Below are 27,057 nucleotides of genomic sequence, written 5' to 3'. Positions count from 1 at the left end.
TTTTGGGGTTTTAGTTACAGATGTAAGTCAAGCTGATAACCAAGAATAACCAACACACATTCGGAGCTGCCATGTAGGTACAGAGATTGATCCTGGGGCCTCTGCAAGAGCAGCGATAGCTCTTAACCGCGGAACCAACTCGTCAGCCCCTCAGCCACAACTGTTTAATTACAAACTAACCTAGTGTTTCTCAGGCAAAGAAGAGGAGACCCCCAAGCCTCAAAAAACTAATTTTTATTGGGAAAACTGCACAAACAACCTACCCCCACCTTCAGGATCAGGGAAGAGGGCCAGGGATCTGCTCCCTCCTCCCCTATGTACAATCTCTCAGAATCTGTCCTGAGAAGGGGCCTTCCTGCAGGAGCCCCTTTTCCTCTTCGGACTTGGCGCTTTCATCTGTAAAATGGGCTCAAGGAGAACCGGAGCTCTCCCTAGCTTCCTGCCAGCACTGTAGATGTCCGATTCAGGATGAGGAAGCTGGAAGACTGGTCAAGGTTGGCCTCAGGGAACGGGGTGTGCTCTAGCACACTCCTCACCCAGTACCTCCTCTGGCACCTCAAAGGCTACGTGGCTTCAGGCCCTGGGGACAGGAGACCACCCCCGAAAGCTGCCTCTCGGTACTGGTTGGGGAACATGTTGCTGCCCACAAGGCTGGCGGTGCCAATATCTCCAGGACCCGGGGCTGCATATGAGTCCAGCGTCAGGGGCTCCGGGCCAGGAGACTCCACAACCGTGGCCCCTGCACCCCCACCACCCACCACAGCACTGGCAAGTGGTGGTGCTGGGGGAAGCAGGTCCAACATGGTGAAAAGCGCAGGGGCAGAAGGATCATAGGCAAAGCCATCGTCCAGGAGGTCGGGGCCGCCAGGAGGCTCCAAGCCTGGAAGAGATATGGCACTAGGGAAGAAGTCAGTGTCTGGCGGCTGCAGAGCTGATGGTGGGAGGAACAGGCCTGGCGAAGAGAGAAGAATGGCTGGATTAGAACCCACCTCGAGCCAGGCAGTAAGAAACCTGGACCCCATGGTACTGAATGTATTTTTGTTTTGTCTTGTTTTTGGAGACAGGGTTTCTCTGTGTAGCCTTGGCTGTCCTGGAACTCGCATTGTAGACCAGGCTAGCCTCAAACTCATAGAGATCTATCGGCCTCTTCTCATGAGTGCTGGGATTAAGGGCGTGTGCCACCACCGCCTGGCAAATGTATTCTATCTTAGGCCTTTAAACCTAACCTGAGTAGGAAGGAAGTGCCACCACTCCATGTTATTTTGTGTGGATGGATGTGTGCACATGATGTGTGTGAGTGGGCGAACCTGCTGCCATTGTGAATGGGAGGTCAGAGTTCACCTCTGTGGAGTCACTTCATTCCTGTTACCTTTATATGAAGACAGAACTCAGGTCCAAGCTCGTATGACAATTGCCTTTATCCACTGAGTCATCACACTCAACCATATTTTTTTAATGCTATGAGTGTTTGCCTTTGTAGATAATGTGTGTGTGTGTGTGTGTGTGTGTGTAACACACGAGTTCCACAAGACCCTGTCTTTATGGAGGCAGTGGTGGAAGGATGGCTCAGTGGTTAAGAATCTGCTGCTCTTGCAAAGGAACAGGGTTGGGTTCCTAATCCCCACTTCCAGTGGCTCAAAATCCACCTGTAACTCCAGCTCCTGGGAATCTGACGCCCTCTCTTGGCCTCCATGGGGTGCATGCCTGTGCCATACAGTCCACCCTGACCTGCATACAAGTAAATAAGCAAAACTAAAGGCAGGGTCTCAGGCCATCCGGACCCCTCACTGGTGAAAGGTGCGTCCTGCCAGCCCTGATGACTGGTGCAAGTGGGGTCCTAGAACCCATGCATCGACTCCTGTAAGACGTTCTCTGGTCTCCACATGCAACCTGAGTGGAGCATGTGTGCTCCCACTTACATGCAAAATAAATAAATACGTTTAAAAAATCCTTAAAAATAAGACATGGTCTCCTGTAGCCGAGGCTAACCTCAAATGTGCTAAATAGCCAAGGATATCTCTGAACTCTGGATTCTCTTGCCTCTACCTCCCAAGTGCTACCACATCTGAGTTTTTACATGGTACTGGGGATCGAACCCAAGGCTTTGCACGCTAAGTTGCCTCTCACAATGGAACTATAGCCTCCAGTCCATCATTCTTCTTTAATAATAAAATTATTATTTTTAAAATTATTATATATACAGTGTTCTGCCCTGCATGTATGTATGCTTGCACACCAATAGATGATTGTAAGCTACCATGTGGTTGCTGGGAATTGAACTCAGGTCCTCTGGAAGAGCAGCCAGTGCTCTTAAAACCTCTGAGCCATCTCTCCAGCCCCCAATAAGCAAATTATTAAAGGCGATGAGTGAAATAACAGCTAATCACAGCCTGTCTACTCACAGAACCAGAGCAGGATCCAGGTTCTCAAAAGGAGCAGGGCTAAGGGTATAGCTATGGTGGAGTGGGTATGGAGGGAGGGAGGAAGGGAGACAGACAGACAGACAGAGACAGAGAGACAGAGACGCCCTGGCAGCCGCTGTAGAACTCAGCACACTCACCACAGTCCTAGCTCAGTCTCCCATGCACTGGGCTTACAGGGGTGAGCCACCATGCCTGCCCTCTCTTGGAGTTCAATGCTGTCATATGTGGCAGTCAGCTTTAACTGTCTACTTGACACAGCCCAGAGTCTCCTGAGAAGGGAATTCTAAAGGAGGGTTTGCTCAGATTGGATTGGCCTAGGGGCATAACTGTATGGAATTGTCTTGATTGTTAATTGACATAGGACACCCAGCCTACATTCCCTGGGCAGGTGCTCTTGGGCTAAATAAAAGTGCTAGCTAAGTGTGGGTCTACCAGAGAGCAAGCCAGCGATAGGTGCTCCTCCATGCTTTGTGCTTCAATTCCTGCCTCGACTTCCCTCAGTGATGGACTGGGACCTAAAGCTGAAATAAATGCTTGCCTCCTCCTCCCCTTAGTTGCTGCAATTTGGTCTTCATGTTTCTCACAGCAGCACAAGGAGAGCAGAGCTCACTAATGTTCTGCTAACTGGAACATGGAATCGATGGCAAGAGCTGCAGCAGCCACCTTTGGCCAGGAGGTAGAAATTGCATGAAAAGGGGCCAAGGCTCTGATGCACATGCAAGTACCAGACCCACAGCTCCTGGGGAGAAACACACTCCAGCCTGTTACTCTCTCTCAAGTTTGGAGTGAATATACCTAAAAATGAAATGCCCTCACCAAGGCCTGGCCTGGTGGCCATGCTTTTAATCCCAGCAGAAGCAAGTGGAGCTCTGTGAGTTTAAGATCAGCCTGGGCTGCATGAGATTGTCTCAAAGAAACAAAGAGTCCATGTGCCGTCCTGGAGGTTGTGTCTAAACAGTTTTTTTTAATATTTATTTATTTATTATGTATACAACATTCCTTCCATACCTGCCTGCATGCCAGAAGAGGGCACCAGATCTCATTATAGATGGTTGTTAGCCACCATGTGGTTGCTGGGAATTGAACTCAGGACCTTTGGAAGAGCAGTCAATGCTCTTAACCTCTGAGCCATCTCTCCAGCCCCCGTCTAAACAGTTTTTGTGCTCGGAATCCCGTTTTTAATCATTAGCAACTTTGCCCCCTCACCCCCAAACCTGGAATGAGGGTGGGGCCGAGAGACTTGGGAACCATGAGAGAAGCTGGGGAGATGGCTAGGATTGGTGGTTACAAGGGGCAGAGTCATTGTGCAACAGAAACCAATTGCATGAAAACCAGAGACAGTGATGGTACAGCAACCCCAGAATGGGATGGCTCTGGTTCCAGCCCCTGAGTGACTAAGAATTGACTGGGATTTGGGTGCCCTGAAGCAAGCTGAGGTAGTGGGGAGAAATTCCTTTGTTTCATCTTTTTCTTTTTGTTGTTTGTTTTGTTTTCAAGACAAGGTTTCTTTGTGTAGACCAGGTAGCCTTGAACTCAGCAATCCTCCTACGTCTGCCTCCCAAGTACTGGGATTAAAGGCATGCGCCACCACTGCTCAGCTCTCATTTTTCTTTTTTGTGTGTACTTGTATGCACACGAGTGCACATGGATACATATGTGTATAGTCAAAACAGGCCAGCAGGTGGCTATGCTGAGAAAAGGCTCAGAACTAGAGATGAGCTTACTTCCATCCTTGTGCCAGCTGCTGCCAGGCTCACACTCACCACTGCTGCTCCATACAGATGGCCTGCATGTCCATCTTCCCCTCCCCAGCAACAGATTCCCTACACTGTGATCTCGCGGGAGGCATGGCACCTATCTGCGCCTCTGGTTTTTAAAGCCTGTGATAAGCAGGGCACAGCAATGGTCTGCAAACTAAGGAGTGAGCACAAACACAGCTAAGGGGCCTGTCACTGAATGTCTGTAAAAAGAAACTGATCTAGGGGGCTGGAGAGATGGCTCACTGGTTAAGAGCACTGGCTGCTCTTCCAGAGGACGCAGATTCAATTCCCAGCATCCACATGGCAGCTCACACCTGTAACTTTAGTTCCTGGGGACCTGATACTCTCACACAGACATGCATGCAGGCAAAACACCAATGAACATAATAAAAATAAATTAAATCATTAAAAACTAAAAAAGGAAAAAACTCATCTAGGTCTGGGGATATAACTCAGTTGGGAGAGTGCTTGCCTAGCATGCATGAAGCCCTAGGTTCGATCCCTAGGACCACAAAAACCCAGATAATAGTACATGCCTATAACCCAAGCACTTGGGAGGTAGAGGGAGAAGGATCAGAAGCTCAAGGCCAATTCTCTACTATTAGCCTGGGTGAGAGACTTTAAAAGTAGATAAATAAAATAACTGAGTTGGCTCTGGTGGCCCGGGTAGCTCATACCTGTAATCCCAGCTTGGGAAGCCGAGACAGGGTTCCACGTGTTCCAGATTAGCCTGGGCTAGACAGATATTATGCTGGCTCAAAGGAAGAACAAAATTAGGGCCAGGTGTGGTGGTACTCTTCTTTAACAAGAGGCAGAGGCAGGAGGATGTCTGGGAGTTTAAAGCTGATCCCGTCTCACACAAACACACCCAGGCTGGCAAGATGACTCCATGGAAGGAGGAAAAGTCCTGACAGTTGTCCTGTGCATGTGCACTCGCGCAGACGATGGTAAGTTTAATTGAGTTGAAAATTTTAAACTATCGAAGCCAGGCGGTGATGAAGCGCATCTTTAATCCCAGAATGTGGGAGGCAGAGGCAGGAGGATCTCTGTGAGTTCGAGGTCGGCCTGGTCTACAGAGCTAGTTCCAGGACAGGCTCCAAAGCTACAGAGAAACCCTGTCTCAAAAAAAAATTTTTTTTAAACTATTTCTGCTGAGTATGGCAGCCTGTAATCTCAGCATTGGAGAGCCTGGGGCAAGATGGCTGTCTTTTTTGAAAATTCTATTTTGTATGTACATGAGTGTTTTGTCTGTGCACCACATGCATGCAGTGCCCAAGGAGGCCAGATGAAGGCAATAGAGCCTCTGTGCTGGTGTTACAGGTGTTTGTGAGATGTTATGTGGGGGCTGGGAATCGAACCCCCATATTCAGAAAGAGCAGCCTTTGCTCTAACAGTGGAAGCCACCTGTCTGTCCAGCCCCCACCAGGATGGTTTCAAGGAGAGAGTTTCTTGGAACAAATAAAACAAAAATCTCAACCTACAGCATCATGTATTGCAGTGACAGCTCCCATCCCCAGGACTGAGCAGGCCTGACCCTGCTTAGCTTCCCTGACAGGATCAGACACACTTGTATGCCAGAGTCAGTAATCCCATCATGCTGTCTTTTGAGATGAGGTTTCTGTTCAGCACAGAGGAGTCTCAAACTTACAGTGTAGCTAAGATGGCCCTGAACTTCTGGCCCTCCTGCCTCTACTTCTCAGGAGCTGAGGTCCCCACACAGGTGCCAGCACATCTGAACTGTGTGGTGCCGGGAATAAATGCAGGGCTCTGGCCAGACAACCAGCTAGCTGCCAAGTCAGCTACAGCCCAGCCTGGAGCAGAAGACAATGTCCAAGCCTAGATCTGTGCTGATCTTTCCAGGTCTGGTGCAATCATTCAGCAGATGGGAATACTCCTACAAATGCCTAACGACCTGAGTTCAACCCCTGGAACCCCTTGTAAAAGAAGTGACTCTACAAAGTTGGGGTTGTGTATTTTGTTTTAAGATTTTTGTTGGTTGGTTGGTTGGTTTTGAGACAGGGTCTCACTATGTAGACCTGGATAGCCTGAAACTTGCTGTGTGGAGCACGCTGACCTTGAACTCACAAAGATGTACCTGTCTCTGCCTCCCAGGTATTGGATTAAAGGTGTGCAATACCATATCCAGTCTGCCTCCTACATGTGCTGTGACACAATGCACCCAAATTATACGCACATCATCATAGAAATGAATAACATAAATTTAAAAGGTAATTTTTAAAAGACTTTTTCTAAGGATCCCTGAGGCTCAGAGAGGTGGAGAGATTTGGGAAAAGTCACATAGCAAATATTCCCTGAAGAGATCATAGCCTCTGTTCTGTCTCCAAAGCCTTCTAATTACACTTCCATGAGATGTAATGCTTGAACAGGTCTGTCTTGAAACTGTATGCAGACTATGTTGGCCTCTGACTATTGGTAATTCCCCTACCTCAGTATCCTGAGTGCTAGGACGATAGATGTGAGCCACTACCAGGCTCCTAGACCCCATGTTCTTTTTACTCCAGGTTGCTAGATGTGTGGTCAGCTGCTGACCTTGGGAAAGCATTCAGAGGAGGTGAAGAAATCCGAAGTGTTGAAGGGGATGGCTCAGTGGTTAAGAGCACTGGCTGCTCTTGCTGAGGACCCAGGTTCTGTTCCCAGCATCCATGTGGCAGCTCACAACTGTCGGGAGCTACGATTCCAGAGGATGTGGTGCCCTCTTCTGGCCTCTGTAAGCACCAGGCATGCGCATGGTGCACACATGTATGTACAAACAAAATGCCCATACATATGAGATGAAATATTCTTTCTAAACAGAGAAACAGGACAGGACAAACTTCCTGTTGCCCACAAAGAGAGGAGGAGGCTGCAGACTCCACACTCACCTGAGCTGTGGCCAGGAAGAAAATGGTCCAAGAACACTGGTTTCTTTTTCCGTCGTTTGCTTTCAATTCCATGTGGATCTGGGGGAAGGTGAAGATAAGGATTCCTTACCCTGCCGACCCACCCTCCCCAAGCAGATCACCTGGCCCTCCCAAGAACCTGGGGACGGGTGTGGGCAGGGGTAGAGGAACACACCAGAGCTACTCAATTCCCCAAGGACATTGGGCAGTCCTCGCTTCCGCTTCTTGTCCACACCATAGCTGTCTGTTCAGGAGAAAGCAGAAGCATCAAAACATCAAACAGCAGTTAATCGCTGTGACAGCCACCAAGGTCACTAGGACAGTCAGTCACTGAGGCCACTATGACAGCCAGAGGTCACTTTGACAATCAGTCATGGAGGTCCCTGTGACAGTCAGTCAGAGGTCATTATGACGATTGGCCACAAGGGTCACTGTGATGGTCAGTCACAGAGGTCACTGTGACAGTCAGATGTCCTTATGAGAGTCAGTCACAGAGGCCACTATGACAGTCACAGAGGTAACTGTGACAACCAGTCACAGAGGTCACTGTGACAGTCTCAGAGGTCACTGTGACAGTCATAGAGGTCACTATGACAACCACAGAGGTCACTATGACAGTCACAGAGCTCACTATGACAATCTCAGAAGTCACTGTGACAGTCTGAGAGGTCGCTATGACAGTCACAGAGGTCACTATGACAGTCATAGAGGTCATTGTGACAGTCTGAGGTCACTGTGACAGTCACAGAGGTCATTGTGACAGTCACAGAGGTCACTATAACAGTCACAGAGGTCACTATGACAACCACAGAGGTCACTGTGACAGTCACAGAGGTCACAATGACAACCAGAGGTCATCATAACAGTCTGTCATAGAAGTCACTATGACACTCGATCACAGAAGTCATTAAAAGGAGGACTGGGTCTTCACCAACTTATACAAGTAGATTTCTATATTCCTAATTAGGATAAAAGCTCAACACAGTTTTCTGTAGATCCTTCCTGAGGCCTTCGTACTGGCTAGCCCAGTTGCTTTCACCTTCTCTCTCACCTTTCTCTGTGTGTACAGTTATACATGTACGGGGAACAAATGTCAACCCTGGTTGCCATTCCGCATTTGCCATCTAACTTTTTGCTTTATTATGTTCTTTTGAGATAATTTCCTAGTGGCCTGCAGTTTTCTGGTCAGCCTGGGTCTTGCCGGCTAGACGTCTCAGGAACCCAGCCAACTCCATCTTCCCAGTGCTAGGAACAAGCAACCCTGCCCGGCTTTCTACCAGGGTGTTGGGAATTGAACTCAAGTCCTCATGCCTGCAGAGAAAGCACTTTACTGACAGAGCTACTGCCCCCAGGTGTGCCTTCTGCCTCTAATTCTTCCCCAGATATACTTCCTCAAGCAAGGCCAAAGACCTGGTCTCCAGAGTTGGGGGTAGCGGTGGGTGGAGTGGTTACCGTGATCCCGAGGCAGGTATGTGAAGGGCAGTGGCTCACTGCACACCCCATCCGTGAGTCTCTGCAAGAAGACATTGACAGTCACAGGCTCTGCAATCTCCAGGTCCTCGTAGGGTGGCGTCTTGAACACAATGGCAATCTGCCGGTGCACGTCAGCTTGAGAGAAGTCGGCTCTGCCTTCCCAGGAAGCCGTGCTGAACACCACGGATATGTCCTCTGGTGGGGGTAGGTCAGGGTGAGGACACAGCTAAGTCAAGCGACTGAGCCCCTACTCACTCAGTCTCCTCCCAATCCAACCAGTATTTCAAATAATAAAACTACCCTGGGACGTTTGGCAAAGCAGTGCATTCCTTTAATGCTAGCACTCAGGAGGCTGAGGCAGGAGAACCTTCGTAGTTTGAAGGCAGCCTGGTACACACAGTGAGTTTCAGGACAGTAAGAGAAACACAGTTAGTCTCTGTATAAAACAACCAACAAACCCACCTACCCAGGGTCTCTACACAAAAGAAAATCACACAGGGATGGTGACAAGGAGCTATAATCTCAGCATTTGGGAGACTGAAGCAGGAGGACTGTGAACTCAAAGTATGCCTAGATTACTAAGTGAGGCTCTCTCTCAAAATTTGGTGTAAAAGAACTAGGGGCATAGTTCAGTGGTACAGAGCTTGTATAAAATCCACCAGGAAGGTGTGGGAGCATGGTCAGTGGTAGAGCCCCTGTCTAGAATCCCCCAGTGAGGGGCTGGGGTCTGGCTCAGTGATAGAGCCCCTGCCTACCCTGTACCACATCTTGTGATTCCAAACATTCCTAGTAAAAACAAACACAAGGGCTGAAGAGAGGGCTCAGGAGTTAAGGACACTGGCCGCTTCCAGAAGACTAGGGTTCGGTTCCCAGCACCCACAAGCCAGCTCACAACCAACTATTGCTCCAGTCACAGGGGATCCAACACCTTCAAGCACTGCACTCACCTGGCGCACAGACATACACGCAAACAAAATACCCATATACAAAAGAAATAATAACAACAACAATAAAAACATAAAGCAAAGAACTGGAAAAACTCCCAGGAAGCCTCTTGCTTTATGATCATCATCATAACAGGTGGAGAGAAAGCAAATAAGATGGGACAATGCCCTGCCCTGTCATTAGCTTGTTTTTAAATGCCCCTTCTTCAAATAGGCTTGGAAACAAAACTGAAAAACCATCCTCTACTCAGGACCATTCCACTGGGGACAAAGCAAGGATCCCTCCTTTCTCCGGCTGTCAGTCCTGTACCATTCACACTTTCCTTCTTTTGTTGTTGGTTTGCTTGACCTTTGAGACAGTCTCACTGTGTAGATCAGGCTGGCTTGAAGCCTTCCTGCTCCAACCTTCCAGAGTGCTGGGATTACAGACATGTGCCATCAGACTGGTTTAATTATATATTACAGTCCTAGGAATGAAATTCAAGTCTCACCCATGCTAGACAAGAATTTACCCTATTACTGAGTCCCTCACTGGAGGATTCTAGGCAGGTGCTCTACCACTGAGCCACACCCCAGCCCCTCACTGGGGGATTCTAGGCAGGTGCTCTACCACTGAGCCACACCCCAGCCCCTCACTGGGGGATTCTAGGCAGGGGCTCTACCACTGAGCCACACCCCAGCCCCTCACTGGGGGATTCTAGGCAGGGGCTCTACCACTGAGCCACACCCCAGCCCCTCACTGGGGGATTCTAGGCAGGGACTCTACCACTGAGCCACACCCTAGCCCCCACTGGGGGATTCTAGGCAGGGGCTCTACCACTGAGCCACACCCCAGCCCCCACTGGGAGATTCTAGGCAGGGGCTCTACCACTGAGCCACACCCCTAGCTCCTCTTAAACCATTTGAGCAATTGCATTTTTAGTGTGGTAGCATCCTGAAAGAGCACTGCATACCCTTGGTCAGCTCATTGGCTTCCATACCTGGCAAAGATGAGCTAGCAAACAAAGCCATTGCCTGCATCTGCCTGACTCTGCAGAAAAGGCTCTGACTCCCTCCAGAGTGCTGCCCTGGTAAACCAGCACCCCCCTCTGCCTCTGGACCTCTCACCTTTTTGCACCTTGTCACACAGCAAGTACAGCTCCTCACCACCTGTGCATGGCCCGCTCTCCTTGTTGATTCGGCAAATCCGCAGCTCTGATGTGTTGGTGGACTCTGGGGAGGAATGCAGAGGGAAAATCAACAATTCAGTTATCACATCACGGGGCTTGCTGACAGGAGAGAGAGACAGAAAGGGAAGACATCCTTTCCAGGTGGGACACAGAATGCTCAAACGGACAGGTACAACGTACAATGACCAGAACTCCCCTCTGAAATATGCTTAGTGTCTATCCAAAATGGAGACCCCCAGACTCAGGGAGACCTGTCCAGGGTGACACAGGTCCCCAGATGAGGGTTTACAACCTGAAATACTGTGTTTATTTGTATGCTTCCCCCCAGTGGAAGTGATGGAACCTAGGATCTTGCTACATAAGAATTCTACTATTAAGCCAGGCGATGGTGGCGCACGCCTTTAATCCCAGCACTCGGGAGGCAGAGGCAGGCGGATCTCTGTGAGTTCGAGGCCAGCCTGGTCTACAAGAGCTAGTTCCAGGACAGGCTCCAAAGCCACAGAGAAACCCTGTCTCGAAAAACCAAAAAAAAAAAAAAAAGAATTCTACTATTGAGTAACGCCCCCAGCCCCTCACTGGGGGATTCTAGGCAGGGACTCCACCACTGAATTACACTCCAGCTCCTCACTGGGGGATTCTAGGCAGGGGCTCTACTGCTGAGCCACACCCCAGCCCCTCACTGGGGGATTCTAGGCAGGGACTCCACCACTGAATTACACTCCAGCTCCTCACTGGGGGATTCTAGGCAGGGGCTCTACTGCTGAGCCACACTTACAGCTCTCTTCTTTTATCACACCTGGATTAATCTTGATCAGCTGCCCAAACTGGCCTTGAATCTACTTACCCTCTCCCTGCCTGAGCCTCCCCCAGTGGCTGGAATTACAAGCACCTGTCACACGTCTATCTGCCACCTGACCTGACGTCCACACTCCTTTAGCCTGACCAATAGTCCTGGTCCTTCTTTTATTAGCAGCTCTGAAAACTTGGAGCTCAGAGTGATGAGCCATCCTTTAGGTCAGCAGTAATCCTACGGCCTAGACCTCATCAATCAGAGCAGTACCTCCCCATGGACACTGCTGAATGGTTGAGGAGCAAATGACCAAACTCCTGCCAATGAGAGCGTGTGCAGAAGCCGAGAGCAAACTGTATGATGTCAGGCATGGCAGTGTATGCTTGTGATTCCTCCACTCAGGAGGTGAAGACAGAAGGATTGCTGATTTGCTCGGCCACATAGTGGTATCATGTCTTAAAATAATAAACACAGGCCTGGGGATTTGGCTCAAGTACTTCCCTAACACGCACAAAAACCTGGGATCAAGCCTGAGTCTCAATAAATGCGTCCTGGTAGTTCAGGCTGGTCATCTCAGCACTCAGGAGATGGAGGCAGGAATCAAGGGTTCAAGGTCATCTCCAGCTATAAGGACAACTGAGGCCAACTGAGGCCTGTCTCAAAATGAACTACTGGCTACTGATGGGTTCTGGGGAAAGGACCGTCATTTTGTTGTTGTTTGTGCATCCAAAGGTGAATCCACGTGACTTCAGCGGACAGTTCCCAAGCTGTGGTCATACAGGGGTCCCAATTAAAATCAGTGGGTTACAAAATAAAACACAAAGAAGGGACCTGTGGGAGGAGCTAAGATGGGGTAGAAGACAGTGAGAAGTCCTAATCACCATATGTAAGTACAAAAGGAAAGAGAAATAACTGTAGAACCAGACAAGGTGCAAACTGTACAAGCACACAGGACGGCACTGCCCATGTGCATATGTGATGTCTGGAGTCATGGCCCTCACTACGTGTCCAGGAGGGAAAGAGAATGAATGGAAGAAGTACAGACCCAGCTTCCCTGAGACTGCGGACACCGAACCACTGTGCAAATGTAGAAAATGAAAACCCAGAAACCTCAACGATGCCCTGCTCATCCAGGTTTTCTGATACCCGTGACAAGTTAATCCCAAGGGACATGGCAGCCTTGACTCACTCTTATCGTAGACAGGCTCAGAGAGGACGGGTTCCAGGCGGCGCAACTGTCCTTGCTGGTCACGATAGGAGGCCTGGAAACAGATCCTGACAACATTCATGTCTACCTCCTGATGGTTCTTCAGAGAGCCGGCTGGGGGAGGACAAAGGGAGGCTGGAGTTGGTTGAGCTGCTGGAGCAGGCTGACGGAGGGAAGGGGACCAAGGCAGGGAGACGCGCACTTGTTCCTCCAGCACTGGGGAGGATTCAATCGCCCTCAGCTACACAGGAGTTCAAGGACAGCCTGGTCTATGCTGAGACCTGGTCTTGAAAACCAAAATGAAAAACCAAGTGAAGGGCCGGAGAGAAGGCTCAGCAGGCAAAAGCGATTGCTGCAGAGCCCTAGAACCTGATTTCATCTGCTGGAGCCACGGTAGAGGGAGAAAACTGACATCTGTAGGGTATCCTTTGACCTCTACAGGCATGTTTATACCACACAAAACCCATACACAAACACACACAAAAAGCACATGTAAATTTTTTTTAAAAGAAAAGAAGCCGGTAGTGGTGGCTCACTCCTTTAATCCCAGCACTCAGGAGGCAGGGAGGCAGGGGGATTCTCGGTGAGTTTGAGAGTAGCCTAGTCTACAGAGTGAGCTCCAGGATAGCCAGGGCTACACAGAGAAACCCTGTCTTGAAAAAAGAAAGGAAGAGAGCGAGAGAGGAAGGAAAGTAGAAAGAAGAGAAAGCAAAGAACACCAACTAAAGGAAAGTGGCTAGGGAGGCAGGTGGGGCACTAACCATTGTAGGGATCAATTCCTAGCTGGATTTTTCGCTCAATTGCAGCTTCGATTTCCTTCTTCCGAACACACTGGATGCCCAGGTTGTTAAAGCTGAAAGGGAGACAAGAGGAGAGACTGAGAGGCAGCCTCCCCTGGACACAGGAGGAAGTGCAGAGATGCTGCAGGCACAGGGCTGAGAGAGCACTGGGAAAAACCTGGGATTTGAATCTCTCAGAGGCCACCAGGAGTCAGGTGAGACCAAGAACGTGCCTTATTTTACCACATAAAACACCAGCCGGTGAGCAATGGTGGCAAACCAGTGAGGCAGAAGCAGGCAGATCTTTGTGAATTTGAGGCAAGCCTGGTCTACAGACCTAGTTCCGGACAGCCAGGGATACACAAAGAAACCCTGCTTCGAAAAAAAGAAAATGCCTGCCAGGGTCCTTTATATCAAAGCTGTAAAGGAAGCCTGGATTCTCTATACTTGAGAAGCTGAAGCAGGGGAACAAGAATTTGAGGCTAGCCTGTTGTACACAGGAAAACATGCCTCCAAAATAATTAAGTAGAAAACTCAATAAATGGCTACAATGGTGCTCTTAGCTATCAGGTGAAGGCAGGAGGGTCACAGGTTCAAGGTAAAAAGATGGCCTGGTAGTAGTGGTACCCATCTTTAAGGTCAGCCACTTAGGCGTGATTGAGGCAGGAAGATCTCTGAGTTCAAGGCCAGCCTGATCTACAGAGACAATTTTAAGTATGGTGGTATACTCTTAAATCCCAGCACTGGGGAGGCAGAGACAGGAAGATCTCTGTCCCAGACAACAAGTTTCAGGCTAGTCAGGCTACACAGTGAGACTGTCAAAAGAAAAAAAAATGAAGGTCAGCCTCAGCTACGATCATGAATTTGAGGCTAGCCTGGCCTTGGCTCAAAAAAACAAAAGAAAACAAAACTAGGGTTGGTTAGATGGCTCAGCAGGTAAAGTCTTTGCCAGGCAGCCTGACTACCTGAGCTCAACCCTCAGGACGCCCACAGTAGAGGGAGAGAACTGATCCCCACGAGCTCTTCTCTGGTATGGGCGACACAGTTAAATCAGGTTGGAGGTTGTGCACCTGTGCTCTATCTCCTCTCTGACCCCCTACAGAACAGAGATAAATGGGTCTGCTGGTACCTGCCTATGGAGACCGAGGCAGGAGGATCTCAAGTTCAAAGTTAGTTTTGACTACACGGCAAGACCCTGTCTCAAAAAGCAAAAATGGAACAGATGTGGACGGGTGTGGCAGGTTTTCAGAGTGGGCCACTGCTGTCTCCACACCTAACACTCCTCCTTCATCCGAGACGAGCAAGAAGGTTTGGCCAAGATGCCTATGCCCCAGGCTTTCCCAGGGAGCAGTGTCCACCTCTGGAGTCTCCTCGAGCAGAGGGAAGAAGCTGGAGTCAAGAGTCAGGGGTTTGAGTCAGGGTCTGGTACCTGTGCCTGGGGCTGACGTGAGGCCGCAGCCGCACCCTGCAGACGCCATCGGTGCAGTCTTTTCCCACGAGGCTGTGTGGGTGTACCCGGTGTGGCCAGTCCTTCCACACAAGGCATGCTGTCACCTCTACTTCCCGCAGCCCGCCACAGTCTCGAAGCTGTAGGAAGACATGGCCTTGTTGGGTGTTTGCTGGACCCCTGTCCCCATCCAAGCTCCCTGGGGCTCCCTTGTAGCTACCCCTATTTCTTCTCCAGAGACAAATCATGAAAAGGCCCTGCTAGAGATTGCTCTTCTGCCATGCAATGCCTTTGATCCCAGCTATCCAAAAGGATAGGCAGGTGGATCTCTGTGAGTTCGATACCAGCTTGGTCTACAAGAGCTAGTTCCAGGACAGGCTCCAAAACCACAGAGAAACCCTGTCTCAGAAAAAAAAAAAAATCACAGGCCTGGTAGTATAGGCCTGTAATTCCAGATGCTCGGGAGCTGAGGAAGGATAAAAAGATGAGTGCCAACCTGGGCAAAGAGTGAGGATGTGACTCATAATAAAAAGTAAAATGTGGGGGGCTGGAGAGATGGCTCAGAGGTTAAGAGCATTGCCTGCTCTTCCAAAGGTCCTGAGTTCAATTCCCAGCAACCACATGGTGGCTCACAACCATCTGTAATGGGGTCTGGTGCCTTCTTCTGGCCTGCAGGCATACACACAGAATATTGTATACATAATAAATAAATAAATAAATATTTAAAAAAAAGTAAAACGTGAGGGGCTGATGAGATGGCTCAGTGGTTAAGAGCACTGACTGCTCCTCCAGAGGACCGGGGTTCAATTCCCAGCACTCACATGGCAGCTCTCAGCTGTCTGTAGCTCCAATTCAAGAGAATCTGACATCATTATACCAATACGCATGAAATAAAGTTAAAAAAAAAAGTAAAATGTGAGCCAGGCAGTGGTGGCACATGCCTTTAATCCCAGCACTCAGGAGGCAGAGGCAGGAGGATCTCTGTGAATTTGAGGCCAGTCTGGTCTACAAGAGCTACTTACAGGACAGGCTCCAAAGGTACAGAGAAACCCTGTCTCAAAAAAAAAAAGAAGAAGAAGAAGAGGAGGAGGAGGAGGAGAAAGAGGAGGAGAAGGAAGAGGAGGAGGAGGAGGAGGAGGAGGAGGAGGAGGAGGAGGAGGAGGAGGAGGAGGAGGAGGAGGAGGAGGAGGAGGAGGAGGAGATGGTGGTGGTGGTGGTGGTGGGCTGGAGAGATGGCTCAGCGGTTGAGAGCACTGACTGCTCTTCCAGAGGTACTGAGTTCAATTCCCAGCAACCACATGTTGGCTCACAGCCATCTGTAATGAGATCTGGCGCCCTCCTCTGGCCTGCAAGTAGGATACTGTATACATAATCAAATAAAACTTCTAAAAAAAAAGAGAAGAAGGAGGAGGATGGGACCATGACTAAGTGATAAATCTAAATAGAATCCCCCAGTGAGGGGTGCAGCTCAATGGTATAGCAGCTGCCTAACAAGTACGAAAACCTAGATTCAATACCCATTACTGAAAAAAATCCAACAAACTGATCTCTTACACACAACTTTGCTCCGTATTAGTGGCTGGACCTGCTGGCGTCAAGTTTCTAAAAGCAGTCCTGAAGTGACACACTTCACCCAGGAGTTTGAGTGAGTGCTGCCCTCTAGCGGCAAAAGTAACTTTGGATGGCTTGTCTTCGGGGCCATAAATACTAGTTTGTCATTGAAACAGCCTCACACAACCACACCATATCAATCATCTAATTCGTCTTTGCTGTTGTTATTTTAAAAAGGTTACACTCTAGATGATCCAGGCTGGCCCGATTTTCCTCCTGCCCCAATTTCCCGAAGTGCTGAGGTTTATAAGTATGACCCAAGTTGTTTTGAGGTTTCGGGATGGAACCACCACGATCCTATTTCCAGGTACAACAGCGGCACGGGCAGTACCGCACGCACCTCGATTGCCGGCAGCGTCTTGCTGGCTTCGGTGCTGCTCTCCCCAAGGATGCTGCCCGCAGAGCGGCCCTCGCACTCATAGCGGAAGCGCATCCCGCGCTGCTTTGGCTGCTCTGTGATGACCAGGTAAGGCCGTGGGCCGGGGCCTGGTGACACCAGCCGGCCTAGGGTGCAGCTCCAGGGCGACGGTGTGACAGGAGTAGGTGGTGCGGCTGGACCCAAGGTGACAGTGCTCAGTGGGGCCTGCCCGCGAGGCACCAAACGAGGCATTTCGCCCAGCTGTGCCCTGTCCAGGCCGAAACCCTTTTCCTTAATGTATTCGTCGATGATTTCTGCAGGACAGACAGACAGATAGGTGAGGGCGGTGAAGGACGGGACTAAGCTCCCTTCCTTTCTTCTCACACTTTCCCCACCTGGTTTTGGTTTATTCTTTTCAGACAGGGTCTCATTGTATAGCTGTGACTGAACTGGAACTTGCCATATAGACTAGGCAGGTCTCAAACACAGAGAGACACCTTCCTCTGCTGGGATCTACACCATACCTGCACACCACTCTTGGTTTTTGTGTGGTTTGGTTTGGTATTTTGAGAAAGGGTCTCTCTGCATAGCCTGGCTGTCCTCAAACTATGTAAACCAGGCTGGCATCCAGAGTGCTGGGATTAATCCATGCACCACCATTCTGGCTCACACTTTAAGTTCCGCCCTCCCCCCCTTAGTTTTAGTGTGTGTGTGTGTGTGTGTGTGTGTTGCCTGCATATATGTCTGTGCACCACTAGGAAGGTCGAGCGCCCTCAGAAGCAAGAGGGCATCTGAGCCCTTAGAACTGGGGTTATAAGTAATTGTGAGCTGCCATGTGGGTGCTGGGAATCGAACCAGGGATGTCTGTAAGAACAGTCATTTTAACTGCTAAGCCAGCTCTCCAGACCTCTAAAGATCTTTAAAGTTATGTGTCTGTGTATCTATACAGGTATGTGCCAATGAGTGCCCAGCCTGTCCTGGAGCTGAGTTCCTCGGCGTGACTGCTGAGAACCAAACTTGGGTCTTTATGAGAACAAGTACTCTTAACCACTGAGCCGGCTCCCTAGTCCTTCCACTTGGGTTTTTGAGACAGGGTTTCACTGTGCAGACAAGGCTGCTCTCTGATCTGCGATCCTCTTGCCTCCACCTCTGGATTACCGGCAAATGCCACCAGCAGAACTCCACAGGGCACTTCCACCTCTGCGCCTGTTTCAAAACCACACTGACTTTCCTTGTGGTCTCCCCCTTTTGCCCCTGCTCCATTCACCACCCCACATGGACTGAGGCAGTTGCCAGCTCTCTCCCTCTCCTGCCTCTTGCCTCTTGTATTTGTCCATCTCATCTAGTCAGAGGGATTTTAGTAGTACTAACCTGTCCCTCTTTTGCCTAGAAGCCTCCCACGGCTCCCAATTCCTTGGTAGTCAAGGCTAACAATGTCCCCCACATAAAATTTGCCTCAAATGTGATGATATACTTTATCAGCAGAGTCTGCCTTGCAATCCCCCAGTAAAGGGTGAGGGTGTGGCTCAGTGGTAGAGCCTCTGCCTAGAATTCCCCAGTGAGGGGCTGGGAGTGTGGCTCAGTGGTAGAGCCCCTGCCTAGAATCCCCCAGTGAGGGGCTGGGAGTGTGGCTCAGTGGTAGAGCCCCTGTCTAGAATCCCCCAGTGAGGGGCTGGGGTGTGGCTCAGTGGTAGAATTTTGCCTAGCATGGGGAGGCCCTAAGTTCAATGCCCAGTATTTAATCATAATCATGATCATCATGATCATCATCATCTAGGTGTGAAGGTGTTCATGTGTAAATCCATCACAGGAAGGTTAAGACCACAAGAGGGTAACTGTGAGCCTGGTCTACGTGGCAAGATCCTGCCTCAAATAAACAGAAGGCTGGCCCAGCATGCCTAGGCATGAAGCCCTGGGTTCCACTCTCAGCATTGCATCCAATCTCAGCCCTAGGGAGGGAGAAGGATCAGAAGTTCAAGGTCATTGTCATCCTCAGGCAGTCAGTTATTTAAGACCAGCCTGAGTCTTTTGTTTAGAGACAGGGTTTCTCTGTGTGGCCCTGGCTATCCTGGAACTCAGAGATCCACTGTCTCTGCCTCCCCAGCGCTGGGATTAAAGGCGTGCGCCACCACTGCAGTTTCAGCCTGGGCTGCTTGAAACTCTGTCTCAAAAACGAACTTACAAAACACTCCTTAAAATGCATTCTCTCAGATAAAGCAGCTGCACCCCTCCTGTTTCTTGCTACCACCTAGTTCGGTCACCTTCTGGGCCATGAACTTAACTTGTTTTTCCTCTTTCCTTGTTTCTAGGTGCCCCCTCATTCAACCGATAAGGCACTTTATGCTGCCATTTCTATGAAAGCCATGCCTCTTTACCTTTCTCCCTCTCCCTTCTCTGCCCCATTCTCTCTCCCCCTCTTCTGAGACAGGCTAACCTAAAACTCACTATGTAGCTCAGACGGGACTCAAATTCTCTTGGATCCTCCTGCCTCTACCTTGTGAGTGCTGAGATTCCAGGCATGATGCAGGCATGACTGCCTGCACTGTGTCTTTCTCCCTTTGCAAGCCCCACCCAACCTCACTTTCTCCTGCTCATTCTCTGTTCTCTTGTCTCCCAACTCCCCAGTGCACACTGGTAGCTCCTGCGGGGCAGTGACTTAGCTTTGTTCAATGCTAGATTCCCACTGCCTGGCAGTGGGCCTGGTCCAAGAAGGGTCAATGACATCCACGAGTGAGCATTACAGATTATAGATAATAGAAACGCAAACACGTAGTGCTCGGGATCTTGGGAGTATGACCTTGCTCAAGTCCTCAATAGTCCTGAAATCACACCAGGACCTGCTCCCATCAAACAAGGTAGCCCTGCCCCCATTCTCCCCAGAACCCTCAGCCTCCCACACACCTGCCTCCTGATACTCACCCAGTTCATCTGTGGAAGGAAGAGAAAAGAAAGGTGAAGTTCAGGTACTGTCAGGCTTGACATCTTCTAACACAGACTCTCCCACCTTGTCCCCAAGGAGGACTTGCTAGGGCTCCCATCCCCAATCTCCATTACCTCTTTTGGGCTATCCCTTCAGTTCTTAATGTTGAGGGCCCAGCATTAAGGTATCCCCAAAGAAACTCAAAAGTCACCTCCCAAAGCACTCAGACTTGTTATCCAGACTTGTGGAAAAGCAACAGAGGGAATGGGGGGCTGGGGTAGATGATGAACACAAGTTGTTTTGTTTTGTTTTCAGAGACAAGGTTCCACTGTAGCTTAGGAGCCTGTCCTGGAACTCGCTCTGTAGACCAGGCTGGCCTCGAACTCACAGAGACCCACCTGGCAATCTAGGTAAATTATGAACAGGTTCCATCCTGAAAATCTACCCTGGGCCCCAGAGATCACTGCTATAGTCTGAACATGAAGCTGCCCAAACCCAGGGTGTTGCCCACTCTGCACCATAGTCCAGCTCCCCAAATCTCTGGCTTACCCATACTTCCCAGAAGGAGAAGAGGGTAACAGCCATACTAGGTACCCAGTGAAGAAGTCCTGTCGCTTCCCCAATAAAACTCAGTAATCGAAACCAACTTCCCATCATTCCCCAGACAGGACAGGGAAAGGTCAGAGGAAGCAAACAAGCCCAGAAGTCGTGCAGCAAGTAGGGTCACCCAACTGTCCCACCCAGTTCTGAAGGCTACTAGCTGAGGACTGATCCTGTAGTATCCCAGTATCAGCCAGGTCTTTCCTCCTCCCCTTTCCCTTCTCCACACACAGGGAGTGGCTCCTGGAAGCAGAACTTTGCTCCTTAGAAAGCAGTTTTCAGGTACCCCTTATCTCATTTGATCTGTGAGATCAGTAGATGCCAAGGTCTCTCCCTTCCCGTGAAATGGGGTGTACTGAGGCCTGGAGAGTAAAGGGAACCTGACAGTGCCAACCTCCAAAAAGCCCTTCTCAGATAACCATGCTGGATGAAGCTAGAGATCCTAAGACAAATGAGCTGCCAGCTACTAGGGCATGTGACTCAGAGCCTGATGCCAGCCTGGGCTACATAGTGAGTTCCAGAACAGCCTACACTATAGAGTGAGACCTTGTGTCAACCAAACCAAACCCATACTCAACAAATTCTACCTAGGGGTCCTCAACAGAATCCAGGGAGCTGGGCATGGAGGCACACAGCTGTCATCCCAGCACTCAGGATACTGAGGCAGGAAGGATTGCAGATCTTGCAGGCTAGCCTGAGTAACTTAGATACTTATCTCCAACAATGAAACAAAATCACTTCCAAGCTGGGCATGGGCTTCAGAAGTTCAGAGCTTGCCTGTTATGTATAGACTCTCTTACTAAGTGACACTATCAACTGTGAATCCATTTGCTATACTTCATCATTCTGTCCCCACCCTGCTGTTCAATATCACTGACCCCATGATCTCTTCATAGCCCTCACTGCCTTTTATAATCCCGCCTTTAATTGTTTATAGACCTGCCTCCTCGTTTGAGTAGGGAGCCCTGAAGAACAGGGCTGAGACTATGCCCACACTGGCTCTCAATAGAACTGGCATTCAGTAAACATTCGCTGGACAGATGACGCCAGGAATGACTCTCACTGGAAACATCAGAGATGTGTCGTGGACCACACAAGTCTCAGCTTGCTTCTGTCCAGAACCAGCACTGGGGTCACCCCTGTCTCCAAGGCCATCCCCTACCTTTCTACACGTCTAAAACTCTCAGCCTCTCTCATGCTCAGGCTTCCAGTATCCACCCTGAGAGAAGTCCAGACCTGACCAACCACTGAGGCTGAGTATCACACACGTGAGACCCAGCTCTGTCATCAAATCTCAGAAAATAAATCATGTCTCTGATGTTTTGTTTTGTTTGAGGTAGGCTCTCTCTATGTAAACAGTATGACTTCAAACTTGAGAACTTCCTGACTCAGAAACTCTCAGAATTTGTTCCAAATGTAGACTCAGAAATTCTAAAAGTTACACCTAAAGGTGTCTGTACTGTCTGTGTATGTTTTGCCATATTCAAGGTGTATAGTGGTTTGAATGGGAACGGCCCCCATAGGTTCCTAGGGAGTGGCACTTTTAAGAGGTGCAGCCTGTTGGAGTAGGTGTGGCCTTGGAGGATGTCACTGGGGTGGACTTTGAGGTTTCAAATGCTCAAGCCAGGCCCAGTGTCACTCTCTCTTCTTGCTGCCTGACAACTGGGATGTAGAACTCTCAGCTGCTTCTCCAGCACCATGTATGCCTGCAGGCCACCATGTTTCCTGCCACGAGGATGAAGGACTAGACCTCGCAACTGTAAACCTGACCCAATAAAATCTTTTTCGTTATGAGTTGCCATGGGGGCTGGAAAGATGGCTCAGTGCTTAAGAGAGCACTGCCTGCTCTTCCGAAGGTCCTGAGTTCAATTCCCAGCAACCACATGGTGGCTGACAACCATTAGTAATAAAATCTGGTGCTATCTTCTGGCCTGCAAGCATATATGCAGAAAGAACATGGTATGCATTAATTAATTAATTAATAAAAAGAGTTGCCATATCATGGTGTCTCCTCACAGCATTAGAAACACTAACTAAGACAGGGTGGAAGGCAGGGCCTAGTGCATGCTAAACAAAAGTTTACCACTGTGCCACACATCAGTGCTTACGGTTTTTTGTTGTTGTTGTTTATTTGGTTCACTTTGAGATAGTCTCTTTTTTTTTTTTTTGGTTTTTTTTCGAGACAGGGTTTCTCTGTGGCTTTGGAGCCTGTCCTGGAACTAGCTCTGTAGACCAGGCTGGTCTCGAACTCACAGAGATCCGCCTGCTTCTGCCTCCCAAGTGCTGGGGTTAAAGGCATGCGCCACCATCGCCTGTCTTTTTTTTTTCATAAGAAACTTTTTTTTTATATTTATTTATTTATTTATTTATTTATTATGTATACAATATTCTGTCTGTATGCCTGAAGGCCAGAAGAGGGCGCCAGACCTCTTTACAGATGGTTGTGAGCCACCACGTGGTTGCTGGGAATTGAACTCAGGACCTTTGGAAGAGCAGGCAATGCTCTTAACCACTGAGCCATCTCTCCAGCCCCAAGAAACTTTTTTTTGTTGTTTTTTTAAGACAGCTTTGGCTGTCCTGGAACTCAGAGATCCTCTTGCGTCTGCCTCCTGAGTGCTGGTGAGTCTCCTATGTTGCCCACCATGGTGGTTTGAATGATAACGGCTCCTCTAGGTTTGTATGTTTAAATACTTGGTCCCCAACTGGTGAATCAATGTGGGAGAAATTAGTAGGCATGGCCTTGCGTAGGAGGTACATAACCACTCCTAGTCCTGTGCCTGTCCCCCCCACTTCCTGCTGGGGAATCAGGACAGGAGCTCTTAGCTCCCACTCCTGCCATGCCCGCCTGCCTGTTGCCATTCTCCCTGCTAAGATGGTCATGTACTTACCCTCCGAAACACTGTAAACTTTCTGCTGGAAGTTGCCGTGGTCTTGTGTTTTGTCACAGCAACAGACAAGCAACTCAAGCTGGCTTTGAACTTCTGATCCTCTCATTCCTACCTCTCAAGTACTGGAATTGCAGGTGTAAACCAATAGGCCCCATTTTATACAGTGGTGGGAACCAAATCAAGGGTGTTGTGTATGCTAGGAAAGCTCTCTCCTAACGGAGCTATATCCTCTGTTCATCTGTTTGTGGGTTGGTTTGGTTTGTTTGTCTTTGTCTTGTGGGGTTTTTTTCTTCGTCTTGTTTTTTTAGTTTTGGTTTTGCGAGACAGGGTTATTCTGTGTAACAGCCATGACTGTCCTGAAACTCATGTTGTAGACCAGGCTGGTTTCGAACTCAGAGAGCTACCTGCCTGAGTGCTGGGATTAATGGTGTTCGTCACCACAACCTGGCTATTTTGTGTTTTGATTCAGTTATAGTGAGACATTGAAGGCTGGCCTTCAGTTCACTACATTGTCCTTAATGGTTTCAAATTTGTGTCCACCCTCCTCTTCAGCTTCTCCTGCACTGGGATTACAGCACACACGGTCACTCTGGGCAGCAGTCCTTTTTTTTTCTTTCAACAAGGTGATTTGAACACACGTGGTCTGAGAACTTATGACTAACACAGTTATTATTATGCTCTTCTCAGCATGACTATGCCACTAACAGTTATTGCTAAGTGGAATGCTCCCTCTGGATTTACAAGCATCAGCTCATCCAACTTTCTCCAGCTCCGCAAAAGAACAAATGGGGCCGGGCGGTGGTGGCGCACGCCTTTAATCCCAGCACTCGGGAGGCAGAGGCAGGCGGATCTCTGTGAGTTCGAGGCCAGCCTGGTCTACAAAAGCTAGTTCCAGGACAGGAACCAAAAGCTACAGAGAAACCCTGTCTCGAAAAATAAAAAAAAAAAAAAAGAACAAATGGGTACATCATCCATCACACAGATGAGGAAAACTGAGGAGCGTCTAGGAAGTCACTTGTGCATTCACCCAGTAGAGGGTGGTAACATCACATGTGAACTTCAGTTCCAAGGTCCCAGATTCTGGATGGTGGGCAACCTCGAAAAGGGGACCGGCAGATGGAACTACACAAGTTTCTAACCATCTTGGAAGTATGGACACGTAGGGAGTCATTTAAACCAGAGTGGAGGGGCACAGTTTACAAAGTAGGTGCGCTCATCATCCCCCTCTAGGGGTCCCTCCATTTCCTACAAGCAGATGGGCAGAGACTGAAGGGTAGCTCACCTGTGGATCTGTTGTCCGTCAGTGACTGCGAGGAAAGGTCACTGGAACCTGAGAGAGGAAGATCTCAATGAGCAAGACGACACAGAGCAGGGCAGCTAGAAGACCAGACTCAGCCGGCCTGGTCCTCACCTGGGCTCAGCCCTTTGAATGAGGCCCGTCCTCTTTGCTGAGCTGCGGTGAGGCCGGGCTTCTCTCTCTAACTCTTGACAAAGTTCTGGGTTTTTGATTCTGCCATTGATTATGTCCATCACCATTCAACATCTGCTACTTTCCCGGGTAAGGTCGGGCTTGGAGGAATACCCCAGGAAAACCCCATCTTCTTTTCTCCTTCTGAGCGAGATCCCAGCCCTAATGCTGGAGAACACGCCCCTCCTCTCTCGTGCAGGCCCCGCCCCTTTTCAATCCCGCGCCAGGCTCCGCCCTTTATCTTCAGGTCAGGCTCTTTCCCTTCTCCTCAGGGTAGGTTCCGCCCACTCACTGTGCCTCACACCTCCTCTTCGCGCTCTCAGAGTCTGACCCCGCCCCTATTTCCTGTCAAACTCGGCCTGATTCCGCCCACTCGAAGTCAAGCCCCGTCCTCCCCTAGTTTGTCGCTGGGCCCCGCCTCCTTCTTTGCCTTTAGGCCTCGCCTGGTCCCCTAATCTGGAGAACACAGAGCCAGTTCTTTAATTAGGCTCCGCCCATTACCCGCTTGGTAAACTGGGAGCCTCCACTCGGACCTCTCGGAGTTTGCCCCGCCCCTGGGCCTACCAGGCTCCTCCCCCTCAGAGACAGGCCCCGCCCCTCTCCTCGCTGGCGGCCGAGTCCCGCCCCCTTCTTTGCCTCAGGCTCAGGCCCCGCCCCCTTCTCACTCCGTAGCGGGACGCCTAGCCCGTACCTCGGGCAGGACCCTTCACCATCCTCTGCCTCCTGCCTCGTCTCCCACGCAGTGTCCCCGCCACCCTCGTACTCTCCGTACCGAAGCGCGAGTCCTGCGGGAAGCTGCAGATAACTCCGAGTGTCCCAAACACCCCCAGCCCGAGCCCCGCCCCAGACGTTCCACTCTGCTTACCCAAGGCCCCCAGCTCGGGCGCAGACGCTCTGGTAGCGCGGCGACTCGGCATGGCCCGGCCCGTAGGGACGGACAGCCCTCAGGCCGGCTCACGGCGAAGCGCGCACGAAGGCAAGCGCGCCGGACGGCCCGATTTGCTGGGGCGATCACGGACCGGGCGAGCGGGGCGAGGCTGGGGCCGAAGGCCGGGCTGGACGCACGGCGCCCGGGGCTGCGGGGGGCGCCGGGCCGGGCGGGCGGCGGGCGGGGGCGGGGCGGCGGAATTCCCCGGCGCCGCCGGCCTGCTCTCCCATTGGCTTTCACTCCTCCGTGACGTCACAGCAAAGGGAATGGGAAAACCCCCGCTGGTCACATGATATGGGGGCGGGGCCGGCCGGGAAGAGCAGGCTTGGCACTGCATAGGGTCTGGTGCCTGTCGCTGCCCATTGCACTGGCCGAGACCACTGAGGCCTGCCAGAGTTCACCCGCGCCCTATTCGCAGAACAAGCTGAGAAACGGGCACCCTTACTCCCTCACTAGGACTTGAACCTGCTGTTTCTCAGGCTGGAAAAGGAAGTCAGGAGCGGGAAGTTAGCAACAACTGATAATTTTTTTTTAATTTAAATTTTTTTGAGATAGGATCTTACCTTGCCCAGACCGGCTTCCGGTTCCGCATAGCTAAAGATGACCTTGAACTTCAGAACCTTCTGCCTCCACCTCCCAAGTGCTGGGATGACAGGCATGCACCACCACCTGGTTTATGCAGTACTGAGGATTGTACCCAGGCTTTCTTACATGTTAGACAAGCACTCTTATCTTCTGCGTTAGCCCCTTGGTGATCTCTTTCTGACAGCTTCTGTAAAAATCTGTGTGTTCTATTCTATTTCTTTCAGTCTGCGTGACCAATGATTCCTGCAACGTATGCTGTGTGCTTAATCGAGCACCTGCTGCATGCTGCAGCCTGTAATGAACACTAGGGCACAGCACCTGCTGCATGCTGCAGCCCGTAATGAACACTAGGGCACAGCACCTGCTGCATGCTGCAGCCTGTAATGAACACTAGGGCACAGCACCTGCTGCATGCTGCAGCCTGTAATGAGCACTAGGGCACAGCACCTGCTGCATGCTGCAGCCTGTAATGAGCACTAGGGCACAGCACCTGCTGCATGCTGCAGCCTGTAATGAACACTAGGGCACAGCACGCCGAAAATCAGGCCCAGTTCCTGCTCCCAGGAGACAGAAACTGCAGCACTGAATGGGATGACAGCGGTAGCTCCCTCTACACAGCAAAGCAAAGATGGTTTTGGTTTTGCTGTGGAGCTCAGGCTGGCATTTGAACCCATAGCAGTCCTCCTGCCTTGGTTTTCTGAGTGCTGGGATCACAGGGACCTACCATCATGCCCAGCTAAGAGCAACATTTTTCTTGCGATGGAACACATTACACCTAGACTTTGAGAACCAAATGCTCTTAATTCT

At 50.1% G+C, this 27,057-nt stretch overlaps 1 protein-coding gene across 2 annotated transcripts; it reads right to left on the bottom strand.

Moving 5' to 3' along the window:
* Nucleotides 1-214: 214 nt before the first annotated feature.
* Relb (RELB proto-oncogene, NF-kB subunit) lies at nt 215-25,834 on the bottom strand. 2 transcript variants are annotated; one of them, XM_075989776.1, is made up of 11 exons: nt 25,603-25,834; nt 24,552-24,599; nt 16,844-17,175; nt 14,875-15,032; nt 13,428-13,519; nt 12,649-12,780; nt 10,608-10,712; nt 8,536-8,751; nt 7,259-7,327; nt 7,066-7,143; nt 215-952 (listed from the first exon to the last, which is right to left on the bottom strand). In XM_075989776.1, exons 1-11 carry the CDS (start codon nt 25,652-25,654, stop codon nt 564-566), a joined length of 1,671 nt encoding a protein of 556 aa, XP_075845891.1. In that variant the 5' UTR covers nt 25,655-25,834; the 3' UTR covers nt 215-563. The 2 variants fall into 2 exon arrangements, with proteins under 2 accessions (XP_075845891.1, XP_075845901.1); XM_075989786.1 differs by lacking the exons at nt 24,552-24,599; nt 25,603-25,834 and adding an exon at nt 19,781-20,015.
* Between the last annotated feature and the right edge of the window lie 1,223 nt (nt 25,835-27,057).

Source organism: Microtus pennsylvanicus, chromosome 1, assembly GCF_037038515.1.
Source record: "Microtus pennsylvanicus isolate mMicPen1 chromosome 1, mMicPen1.hap1, whole genome shotgun sequence".
In the NCBI taxonomy this organism is placed as follows: Eukaryota; Metazoa; Chordata; class Mammalia; order Rodentia; family Cricetidae; genus Microtus; species Microtus pennsylvanicus.
This window is presented reverse-complemented; position numbering and strand designations above follow the sequence as displayed.

Coding starts and splice junctions, on each gene's coding strand:
- Relb (XM_075989776.1), bottom strand. CDS start 25,654: ATGCCGAGTCGCCGCGCTACCAGAGCGTCTGCGCCCGAGCTGGGGGCC. Junction 7,328..8,535: donor ATACCTGCCTCGGGATCACG/GTAACCACTCCA, acceptor TCTCCTGAACAG/ACAGCTATGGTGTGGACAAG. Junction 953..7,065: donor TCTTCCTGGCCACAGCTCAG/GTGAGTGTGGAG, acceptor TCTCTTCGCCAG/GCCTGTTCCTCCCACCATCA.